This window comes from Eublepharis macularius, chromosome 3, assembly GCF_028583425.1.
Source record: "Eublepharis macularius isolate TG4126 chromosome 3, MPM_Emac_v1.0, whole genome shotgun sequence".
In the NCBI taxonomy this organism is placed as follows: Eukaryota; Metazoa; Chordata; class Lepidosauria; order Squamata; family Eublepharidae; genus Eublepharis; species Eublepharis macularius.
In genome coordinates, this window is record NC_072792.1 from 83,801,208 (window position 1) to 83,813,225 (window position 12,018).

At 40.7% G+C, this 12,018-nt stretch overlaps 1 protein-coding gene across 2 annotated transcripts in view; it reads right to left on the reverse strand.

Annotated features, from left to right (window-relative positions):
• Positions 1 to 936: 936 nt before the first annotated feature.
• SRPX (sushi repeat containing protein X-linked) overlaps positions 937 to 12,018 on the reverse strand; it is a 66,042-nt gene continuing 54,960 nt past the window's right edge. For both annotated transcript variants that reach the window (XM_054975117.1, XM_054975116.1), the window contains 5 exons: positions 7,387 to 7,508; positions 5,184 to 5,363; positions 3,490 to 3,623; positions 2,235 to 2,356; positions 937 to 1,438 (listed from right to left, as the gene is read on the reverse strand). In XM_054975117.1, coding sequence (XP_054831092.1) covers positions 1,258 to 1,438; positions 2,235 to 2,356; positions 3,490 to 3,623; positions 5,184 to 5,363; positions 7,387 to 7,508 — 739 coding nt within the window. In that variant the 3' untranslated portion in view covers positions 937 to 1,257. The remainder of the gene's footprint in view (positions 1,439 to 2,234; positions 2,357 to 3,489; positions 3,624 to 5,183; positions 5,364 to 7,386; positions 7,509 to 12,018) is intronic.

Below are 12,018 nucleotides of genomic sequence, written 5' to 3' on the forward strand. Positions count from 1 at the left end.
TCACCCAATGTCATGGGGAAGAAGCCATCATCATCAACCATAGCCAGGTGGATCAAAACATGCATTTATCTGGCTTATGATGTTCAACATCTTCCACCACCCTCAAAGGTCTATTCTACAAGAGTGGCCACCACTTCTGCATCCTTCTCCACCAATTCATCCTTTGCTAAAATTTATGAGACAGCAACCTGGACATTGGACTCTTATCTTTGTTATGCATTATAGAATATATACATTTGTTCGAGGTGGTGCTTGGTAGTTCCTCTCCTCGCTGTTTTTTCCACCTTGTATTACAGAGCTTTTCAATATACTACACAAGGATACCTTCCTCCACTGATGGAGAATGAACCATTGGACATACCATGAAGGTTTCTTCTCATCAGTGTATTACAAGGTATCCTCCCTTGTCCTAGCTGGTGGAGGAGGAATTGGAGAGGAACTCCCTAGGTTGGCATGGAGATTGTCCGGCATCTCTCTGTCCTGTATCTAATTTTACAGTTTCTCCAGGGAGAGGATGATCTTCTATGAATTCTACACTGGAGATGGATCTGTCTTCCTCTTAAGCTTGGTTAAATATCAGCAGGGGTGTGTATGTGTTAAGCACTTCCTCAGGCTAGTGGAAGGCTTTGAAAAAATCTGCATATGCCCTGCCCACAGAGGAAAGAGAGGCACAACGCATATAAGGATACTTTCCAATCCACTGAAGAGAAGAAACTCTCACAGTATAGTATTTTGCTTACTCATAGCATCTAAGTAAACAAAATAATGAAGAAGGCACTAGTCTACAAAAGCTTATGCTAGAATAATTTTTTTAAAGTCTTCAAGGGGTCACAAGACTTCTGTTTGTTGTTGCTACGACAGACTCACAGCTGAACCTCTGTAACTCTAGCTTGAAAAACCAGTTATCCTGCATCCAATTGCTTAAGGACAAAACTATCACTTTATGCAAAACCATATTTTATTCATAAAAGATTTGTCAAAAGAAAAGAAAACATTTACACTGGAAGCTCTGTTCAAAGATATTTCTGGAAACCTAACCAAGAAAATACAATACTTTTACAAGACTTTCCAAAGAGAATGACTGCAGAGGCATTCATATATTAAGGAGAAAGAAACTTCACAACACAAGGTTAAACACCATACACACATCAGAATGATCTGTACATCTGTGGCTTCCATAATTCCTTGCTTTGAGTAGCACCTGAAAAAAATTTAGGCAGCAAAAGGTACTGGCACAATAACAGCCATAATCCAAAATCAGGGACAGGACTGGCCACCTTCTGCTTGCAATTTCATCTCATCTTTTCTCAATGGAAAACTGTCAATGAGAGTAAAGAGCTCTGCAGGAGTAGCTGGGAAAGGATATCGCTCTTTGTCCACACCATGCTTATCAACCACCACCATACTGAAGTTATGGTGGGGAATTCGAAGCAACAGCCTGAGGAAAGAAGAGGAGAGTCACATCTGTAACAGCTTAAGCAACTGACACAGTACAAGTCTGGTTTTCCATGCCTACTTCCATTAAACGCCTCACATTTATTGGTGTCATGGAAGGACAAGATTTACCTTTTAAGATGCTGAATCAAGGCTATGACACATAATTTTAGCCATAGGCTCATGTCTTTCTTTGTCAATCATAAGTAAAGCAGGATTAGTAAAATGATCCCCATGGATGGTTTTTATTCTGTCTAGGTTGGAAAGACCCACTGGCAAAACAACCACATGGCAATTTGTTTCCACCCCCTTGCCTCATTACAGTGGATCATAGGACTGGATCATTACATTAAAACATTTTCTATACACTTCATTGTGACTACCTTTCATTATCTCAGTGTGTGGTGCTGGGGAATGCCCTCAAGTCATAACTGACTTATAGCTACCCCTGGTAGAGTTTTCATGGCAAAAGACTAACAGAGGAGGTTTGCCATTGCCTGCCTCTGCAATCTGGGTCTTTGCTGGAGGTCTCCCATCCAATTACTAACCAAGGCTGACCCTGCTTAGCTTCTGAGATCTGACAAGATCAGGCTCACCTGAGCTACCCAGGTCAGGGCTTATCTCTCTGTACACAACTCAAACTCTTGTAGAGCATCTGTTCAGGTGTGCTATGCACTGAAATGAATTTCAATCATTTTGTTCACCTAAACACATTTCTGCTCTAAAAATTCAATCATGACAACCAAGGGTAAACATTAAAAAAATCCACAAGGATTGAGAATTATTATAGTTTTTTGTACCTGAGTTGCAAAGCCAGGGCAGGAGGCATCAGTTTCAATCCTATTCTTCCCAATTGGGCTGGAAAGACCCCAACCAACTCGATCACAGTAATATGTCGGAGATCTAAGCCACACTGTGCTGGCTAAAATGACCAAGACAAAAATTGGAGAGACACATCAAGATTAATTATGGAGATATGTGTGTATACGTATGTACGCACATGCACATGCTATCAAGTTTTCTTAAGAAGGAGATGACTTCTTCTGATTCCTTCTTTTGTTGCAGCCCACTAACTTCCCTGATATTTGTTCCTAGAGATAGGGAACCCTCAAAAATGGGGTCTACAGTGGGTGGGTGGATCAGTAGAAATTGCTGCCCCTCTTTAAAAAATGTAAGTATTCTTAAGTATTCAGAGTGTGGCTGTGTACAGGCCAATATAATTTGTGCTTATCGTTACTGTGAAAAATTTCACCAATATGCAAAGGACATGAGTTGTAAGGATAAGTATGGAGGGGAGGGTCAAATTGTGTAGGACTCAGTTTTGTTCCAATTGTTACATTTTTAAAATGTAAAATACTTAATGATTAAAGGGATCATTTCTCACTTTTAATTGTAACTCGTAAAGAGTTACAATTACCATCAAGCCTGAATTCTCCCTAGAAGCTAAAATAACAAAACTGAGGCTACTGTACTTTGGTCACATCATGAAAAGACAAGATTCTCTGGAAAAGTCAATAATCCTAGGAAAAGTAGAAGGCAGTAGGAAAAGAGGAACACCTAAAATGAGATGGCTTGACTCAATAAAGGAGACCATATCCTCCAGTTTGCAAGATCTGAGCAAGTCTGTTCATGACAGGAAGTTTTGGAGGTCTTTCATTCATAAGGTCACCATAGGCTGAAGGTGACTTGATGGCACCTAACACACACACACACACATTCACCATACAATGGTATAAATATGTATAATCACAGATTTTATTTCTACTAGTTAGAAATATAGGGTTGGATCCTACAAATATCTTACCCTTCCACAGAGCAAAGTATATTTATTTATTAAAACATTTATGCTTCATGTTTCCTTTTGTTCACATCTGAAGCCTTCCTTCAACGAAAAGTGGCTTTTCTGTTGGAAGAAGAGCCACCAGGAAAAATTGTTTGCTCCTCTTCAGTACCACATTAGTGTTTTTTTCTAGCTAGATTACATTCAGGGCTATGTGTATGTACCATACAAAGGCAAAATTCAGTTTTATAAATATTCAAGGGATTGTGCCTCACCTGAAGCATCCCCAATTGCAGCCTGTAGAAAAAATTAGCTGCAGTAGGAGTGGATATAATGAGCAGCCTCCGTTTCTCATAAAACTGGTCAAGGAGGGCTGCTGCAGTCCTCACACCAACATTAATATTCATAGCTGCAATAAGTAAGAAAACAATAATGATTATGTTAAGCTTTGTTCCTAAACTTGCAGGAATTGCCACAAACCAGAAAGTTTGTTAAAGCATGTCACAACTGCAATCCTTGGACAACCACCTACATGGCTATGTGAAATTGCATCCACCATGCAGAGAATGTTTATGTGCAATGGCCTGCTATGTGGATCACACCCCAACATAAGTTAGTCTTCAGGCCATTACAAATCATTCCTGTAAATGCTGTGCAACAGCATGGACAAATCTGCATGATGAGCCACCAAGAAGCACAGACAACTTGCTTTATGGGGTAGAGTAGCTGCCAAGCGAATGCAATTTCAAGCTGCCTCCACAATACAGCACATACCCGATTCAAGTTTATTCCTGAATGGTTATGGTCTATTATCTGCTTAACGTTGTATATATGAACACCAGGGAAGGGCCTTGAAATTAGATATGGTGGTCTGACCTTGCAAATTCCAGAGAAAAGGGCCACGAAGCGCTTTTCTACCTACAGAGAATCCAAATGTTAAGGAATGGATACACCAATATATTCCATCTTTTACAACTAACACAAAGTCATGCTGTGTTTTAAGACATTACACTGGCATACTGAATCAATGTTTCCTAGGACTTGAATTGGGCCCTTCTGAATGCAAACCACATGCTCTACCATTCAGCTCTTACAATCTTTCAGTCATCATTAATGATTCAGGAGTTCAGTCCACAAGAGCTCTATGTATGTGTGTAGGAAAGCTGCTTTGATCTAGTGACTGGCATGGTAGAAGAGACTCATGCTTAAATCTTTCCACTCAAGTCTGTAACAAATAACCGCTGCTTCAAGACGCTAACTGGCATTTAATTTGTAAACTGTTCACATACTTAATGAGTGGAGAATGTAGGGGGTTGTTTGGTAATCAATTCCTATCAAGAAAGAACAACAGATCAATAGACTGAGAATAGGAGAGGTATGCAAAAAAAAAAAAAAAGCTCACGAACCAGAGCAAGAAATCCATATATGGCCCAGATAACCCTTCAACACATGTGCAGAAACTTTCATGAGTGAAGTATGATTTGTGTTTGCTCCCTACACCTCACCTTGACCTGCAATACTGTGTTTCAGTCACTTTTTGAAGGTGAGGTAGGTTTTTTTTAAAATAAGCTGTAGTAGGAGTGAGAAACTGGTGTTTGGGAAAGAAAATAAAAAGCCCCTCTGCATTTGCAAAACTTGTCATGAGTTTTTCTGGAATCAGTGTCACTGAACTCCTATGGAGGTGGTAAGAAACATCTTAACATCATTAATACAATGAGATACAGGAATTTCATGGTTAGCAACATGAAACTGAGTTGTGCTTTCTGTCATCTTTAGTTAGCTGTTAATGAGCAAAGAAGTCCCCTATTTCATCCTGCACATATATGCTTGCTAGTCCAAAACCTTAGAACATGTGGAAGTGTTGAAGAGTACAGACCAAACTTAATGCTCTGTGATATAAGCAGCCTCATCACAGAATGAGCACAATCCAGTTCCACAGGATGATCTACTAGAGTTGTTTATTACTCACGTGTACAAGATGGCTCCGTTCCTGACCAGCCTAAGTTGAACTGGCAAACTCTTGCTGGACTTCCCTGCAAGTCATAGCCACCAATGCAGGAAAATTCACAGGTAGCACCGTAATTATCACCATCACCTGAACATTTTATGTAGCCATTTTCTGGGGCATTCAGTTTCCCACAGCGCCTGACTTGAAATATAAAATAATAGGAACAGTAAGTAATTCACTGTCTCTGTGAATACCTCACTAAGGAATTGAAAATGTAATAAATACAGAGGACTGATTTATAAAATACATAATTTTAACTTATATTAATGAATAAGCAGGTATGCAATACACATACATTTACTGACTCCTACAACAAAAAGAAAATGCATGTCTGGCTAACAGTCCTGAATCTTAACTGTATTAAGAAGGTACCGTGCAGACTGAATGCTGTGGTCATTTCAGAATTGGTAGAACTGCTCTGGTACAGCAGCTTTCAGCACAGCTTTTGCCCACTGACACTACAGTGAGGTCAGAGCTCTTAATTGTTGGCCCAGCCCTGTTTTGTTTTCTAAAACAATGAGTTTGCAGAGCAAGTGAAGCAGAGGTACATTGCTCTGTTCTGCTTCCCAAAGGACAAGTGTCACTTAAATGGGCATGGCATAAGGCATGATATGCACTGGCACAGCCAAAGCAGATGCATAGGATTTCATGCAAATAGATCTCTCAGACTCCACTTGTGAATCATTTGGTGATTTGTCCATTTAATCTATCCTGTATGCAAATGGCATATTTCAAAAATGCTTCTATAAATACAAAAAGTATGGGCAGTCCACACTTTCTTTTCAGCCAGTCTTATTAGGGATATGCCTTGACAGAGGCATTAGGCTAGAAAGCAGAATTATTCATTAGCGTTCCTCTCTGATACCTCTTAGCCCTTTGCTTCAAGAAATTGTGATATGTAGTTTGATGATTCCAGTGAAAGGCTTGCCTTGCCTATGATGCTGAGTCACTTTTAACACTTCTTTGAAAAAGTATTTTTCCTCTACAGAGATTAACTGCACAAACAGTGCTTAACTAAAAACCTATAATCACATAAGGTCTAGCTTACATGTTATTTACAAAGCCACAACTTCCTGTCTACAGCAGAAGTCCCCTACCTTTTGGAGCCTGCTGTTGGGAACTTTTAAAATTTTGAGAGAAGTTAGTGGGAACCACCACAAAATGGCTACCATGGAGAAGGAACCAATTACAAGACCTTAGGAGATTTGAAGCCAAGTGTCTTCCTGCAATGGAGGTGGCTTTTTCTAAACAGGCATTGCCTAAAGACACAAGGGTGATATTTCAGGGGTTCTTTTGAAGCTTTTCCAAGGAGGTAAAGGAAAGCAGAGGTTGGCAGTTTGGTTTCATGAAGGCATGCTGTTTGGTCTCAGTGTCCAAGGATAGGGTTTGCTCCCCGGGTGCTACAGGGTAAGATTACCAAGGCAACAGACATAAGAACACTGCTATCTATGGCCAAGCTGAGGGTGCCTAGCTAGGACACATCTGCTCAGGATGAACTCCATACTTTGCCAGTCAGTGAATTAGTAGGGAGCAACTAAAAGCTCCCTGTTTGTTTTTCTAGTTTGTTCAAGACCATTTGGATTTTATCCCCCATACTCAATCATGCACGCACCAGGAGGAGTATTGGCATATGCCTCATTGGGAATTACTGGTCTACATCATCAGCTAGAGAGTTAAGGAAGGTCATGTGCCTTTATGTCATATAGACTTGATGCAGCACCCTTTTTCAGCTCTGAATCTGGCCAGTGCCTTGTTGGGACACCTTCTGGGAATTCTGTGTATGTTGCTTAAAAATCCATGATTAGGGCTGCTGATAGGTCTGAGAAAAATGCCCAGTCCCTTTAATAGAGGCTTCATGTATGGAAACTGGCAAATGAAGCTTTTCATGACATGGAGATAAATAACATCATCTAGTAAATAACATCCCATTAAGCTTTTACTAAAAAGGCAGGACATTTTTCTCTGGGCCTGCTTACAAACCTATCCAAGATGGAAGAAAGTTGTAATACCTCCTAACCGTATGTCTGCAAAATGTTTCTGTTCTTCTGAGTGGTGTAGAAGCTGCCATGAAAGCAGCAGCTCCATTGCACCAGGTAACTTGTAAACAAGGCCTGGCTGTACCATACAAGTTAATTTTTTTCTAGGGACTAAATGTTGTTCTTACCTTTGACTTTAACCAAAAATTTGCAAGTTCCCTTGTTCTCAGCTCTGTCAAACACAGTGTATTGGATTTTATGATCTCCTTCTGAAAAATGTGATCCTGGTGGTAGTCCTTTCAAAATAACACTAAAAACAAAAAAATAGTATGACAGACTTCAAGAAAGCTTTTGTGGGAGGGGAGGTTGCAGCAGACACGAAACCATTAATGTTTACATTTGATTTTATCATGGATGCATGGTTAGCCCTCTCCAATATTAAGAGGCTTACATCGTAACAGCTTGGTTCAAGAAAAGACACTATGTTTCTACTAATGTAATACTATGTTCTACATTGTTTAACATATGTTTAATACTCATGTTTTCTTCAGATGACAGCTCTGTTTCAAATGTCTGCAATTGCCAGACTTCATGCATTGCTTATTAGATTTATCATCCTATCGATAGCATTAATTTACATTGTGTAATCCAACTTAAGTCTCAGTAAGAAAGGCAGACTTCAAACAATATAAATATACTAGCAACAGAGCCAATTGTAAAAATAAATACCACCATGGAGGGGGCAGGAAGGCTACATGTGAGGGGGAGTGCTCCCTCGGGCTTCACCTCAGTCCCCACTAGCTCTGCAGCCCCACAGCCGCTGTGGGGGAGGGGTTCCCCCTGCTGCCCCTCCCCATTTACCCCGCAGGCAGGCCCCTGAGGGACCATGGAGCCAGCGGGGAAGCACAGCCTCACAGCTGCCGCGGAGGTGGTGGGAAGGCCGCACTGGGGGGGGCTCCCCTGTACTGCACCTCCCCACTGGCTTGCAGGCAGGCCTCTGAGGGGCTGCAGAGGCTCCCCCATGCTCCTCACCACCAGCTCCATGGCCCCTCAGTGGCCTGCTGCTGACAACTCTTCTTTTATCCTGGTGCAGGTGCACTGCAGGGTCCTCAGTGTGCCTGCACCAGGATAAAAGGTGAGTCATCAGGAATATGGCTCACCTTTTATGTTTAAGGATAATGTAAATACATAACCACACAGCATACCGATGATAAGTAAGAACAAGCAGTGGACCCAATGGAAATTCATCCTTTAACTTACAGTAAACAGATCAATTGCTAAACACAACTCTTGGGTCATATAGCTTGCTTGTATTTCAAGCACAAGTCTTCCTCTGTTGAAGACAAGTAAAAAAATAGCACTGTATAAACTCCTTCGAGCATATATACCACAGACGACTTCCGGTTTGGGATTCATGAAGGTCTAACGCAGCTCAGGGAGCTGAGCTGTCCGTGCCGCTGTTTGTAGGGGCTGGAGGGGCGCAAACTGCCCATAGCCCCCTGTTCTCAGGCAGAGAACAGGCAAGTACGCTCAAGAACCTGAGGGCGCGTTGATCTCGGGTGTGAGGGGGGTTCTACACAACGAGCCCCCGTCCACCCTTGAGGTCCTACCCGAAGAAAGGTAGCCAAGATCTCTGCAGCGGCTCTGGAGTCAATTTTTGGCATAAGACCTACATGCCCAAGCTTCAGCAAACCAAGAAGGGAACCTGAATCGATTGGATAATCGAAGCAGCGACTACAACCCAAGAGAAACATTTAAGAAGGTAAAGATTGCTATCTCTCAATACGGGACAGATTACAATAAGAAATAAAGTGACAAAGAGAATTAGAAAACTGCGAGAGACTTGATATATAACTGAGAAAACTCCGGCAAATAAATTTTTAAAGTGACATTGTAAAGAGAAGTTAGCGCAGAAAAACGATTATTGTTTACATACCTGTGGCTAGGAAGAGATAGCGGACTGTGAGAAAGTTTTAACATCGCGAGAACTGCTGTGAAACGGAGAGGAACAGGAAGTGAGTCAGAACTCACGGCTTGTAAACAACGGAAGAGGAACATCACCATTTTGAAGTAGGGCAAAGCTGCGACTTCAAAGAAAACGGAAGTAGGCCATCTTTGATAAGGGTAAGGGCGGTTGCCTCAAAATAAAACCATAGAGAAAAGACGCCCGACATTTTGGACTGCGTAAATACTAGTTTTTAGAAAAACAACCTAAATCTGGACTTTTAAAAACAAAAGAAAATAATAAAGTAGCACCACGGAGTTAAGGAAAAGAGCAGACTCGTGGGAGTGAAGTAGAGCTAGCCCCACGATGTCGAAGAAGGAATGGCAAACGGCGCTGGAAAATTTAGACAAAAAAGTTCCGGAAGGAAATAAAGAGCTTAAAGATATGATGCAAGAGATGGCGAAAAATTTGAAAGATTTTAAAGAGGCACTTAAATCGGAGATGGCAGAACTAACTAAGAACATGGATCAAGTTCAAAAAGACTTGCAAATTACACAGCAGAGAGTTACTGCAGTAGAAAATGCGGCTGACACTTTGGCAGATGTGCAGAGAATGGAGATGAGAGAAGGGAAGAATGGCCATAGCTGAATGTAAACAAATGGAAAAACAATGTATTGTCGAAGGCTTTCACGGCCGGAGAACGATGGTTGTTGTGGGTTTTCCGGGCTGTATTGCCGTGGTCTTGGCATTGTAGTTCCTGACGTTTTGCCGGCAGCTGTGGCTGGCATCTTCAGAGGTGTAGCACCAAAAGACAGAGATCTCTCAGTGTCACAGTGTGGAGAAGATGTAGGTCATTTGTATCTACTCAGGAGGGGTGGGGTTGAGCTGAGTCATCTTACAGGATGACTCAGCTCAACCCCACCCCTCCTGAGTAGATACAAATGACCTACATCTTCTCCACACTGTGACACTGAGAGATCTCTGTCTTTTGGTGCTACACCTCTGAAGATGCCAGCCACAGCTGCTGGCGAAACGTCAGGAACTACAATGCCAAGACCACGGTAATACAGCCCGGAAAACCCACAACAACCATCAAATGGAAAAACAACTTAGATTTCGTGGAATTCCAGAAGTTTTGGAAAAATCAGCCCAAGAGCAGATTACAGAAATTTTGGCGGGTTACCTGGGTAAAGAAGAAGAGGAGATAGCAGCGCTTCTGGACGTGGCATACAGAATTAATTCAAAATTTGCAGCTCAAAAGAAGTTACCAAGAGATATGATTGTGCAATTTACAACTAGAAATACAAGAGAGTCAATCGTGAGTAAACAATTTCAGGATCCTTCAGAAGTCGATGGGAAAGTGGTGAGAATCATGAAAGAACTGCCCAGATCGGTGTAGTTGGAGAGGAAAAAGTACAGAGAGTTGGTCCAGATGTTAACGGATTTGAAAATCAGATACAGATGGGAAATGCCTGAAGGACTGGCTTTCGAATTTGGTGGAGCAAGGAGAAACATCAGATCTGGCCAGGAGATGGAAACGTTTATTAAGGACAATGAAAAAGACTTACCAAAAAGAGCTAAAATTTGATCATGGAGTGTAAAATTATATCTTGGAATGTAAATGGACTAAATTCACCTTTTAAGCGTAAGACTATTTTCCACTGGCTTTTAAAACAAAAATGTAACATAGTGTGCTTGCAAGAGACACATATCAAAAAGCAGGATGTAAAATATTTGAAACTTGCAAAACTTGGAAATGAATTTGCAGCAGCTTCCAAAAAGAAGAAGAGAGGAGTTGTATTGTATATAAAGGAAGAACTGCAGCCAAAATTAGTTCTAAGCGATACAGAAGCCAGATATATAGCAGTGGAAATAATCTGGAACTCTAAGAAGACTTTTGTGATTGGAATTTACGCGCCTAATGGGGCAAAACAAAATTTTTTCAAGGATTTACAGAAACAATTAGACGAACTGACCTATGATCAAATAATTCTGGCAAGTGACTTCAATGGAGTTACAAATTTGGAAGAAGACAAGAAATCTAAAAGTGAACACAAAAAAAGAGGACTTTTTCCAAAATCGTTCTTTGCGATTAAGGAACAAGAAAGTCTGGAAGATGTATGGAGGAGACAAAATCCTAAAAATAGACAATATACATTTTACTCTGCAAGACATTTTACACTATCAAGAATTGACATGATCTGGGCCTCCAAAGAATTGGTGGTATGGACTAGAAACGTGGAGTTAATGCCCAAGGTAGGCTCAGATCATAATCCAATCATGTGGAGATTTGGAAAAAATACTAAAAGAAGAGGATGGAGGATAAATGAAGACTTGTTGCAGATAGAAGAAAACATTGCGTTGTTACGAAGAGAAACCAAATTCTTTATACAGTACAATTTGAACAAGGATGTACCAACTTATAAGGTATGGGACACATATAAAGCTGTGATTAGAGGAATACTAATGGACTTGAACGTAAGAGCTAGGAAGAGAAAGGAAGAAAAGAGACTTGAAATTATGGAAAAAATTAAAGCCAAAGAGATACAACTTAAGAAAAGACCAGGGAAAAAGAAAATATATCAGGATATGAAAATCCTGCAGGAACAATTGACAGCAATGAATAACAAAGAATTGGAGTGGAATTTTAAAAAAATGAAGCAGAAGTCGTTTGAAGGTGCAAATAAACCTGGGAAATATTTAGCGTGGCAGTTAAAGGAAAAAAAGGAGAAGAAAACCATAACTAAGATTCGAGATAATATATTGATGGATCAATCTGCCATTAGTAGAGCCTTTTTTAAATTTTATGCAAAACTGTACCAAAAAAAGGAGGTGAATAGAGATTCAATAGCGGAATATTTGGAGAAAATGAAGC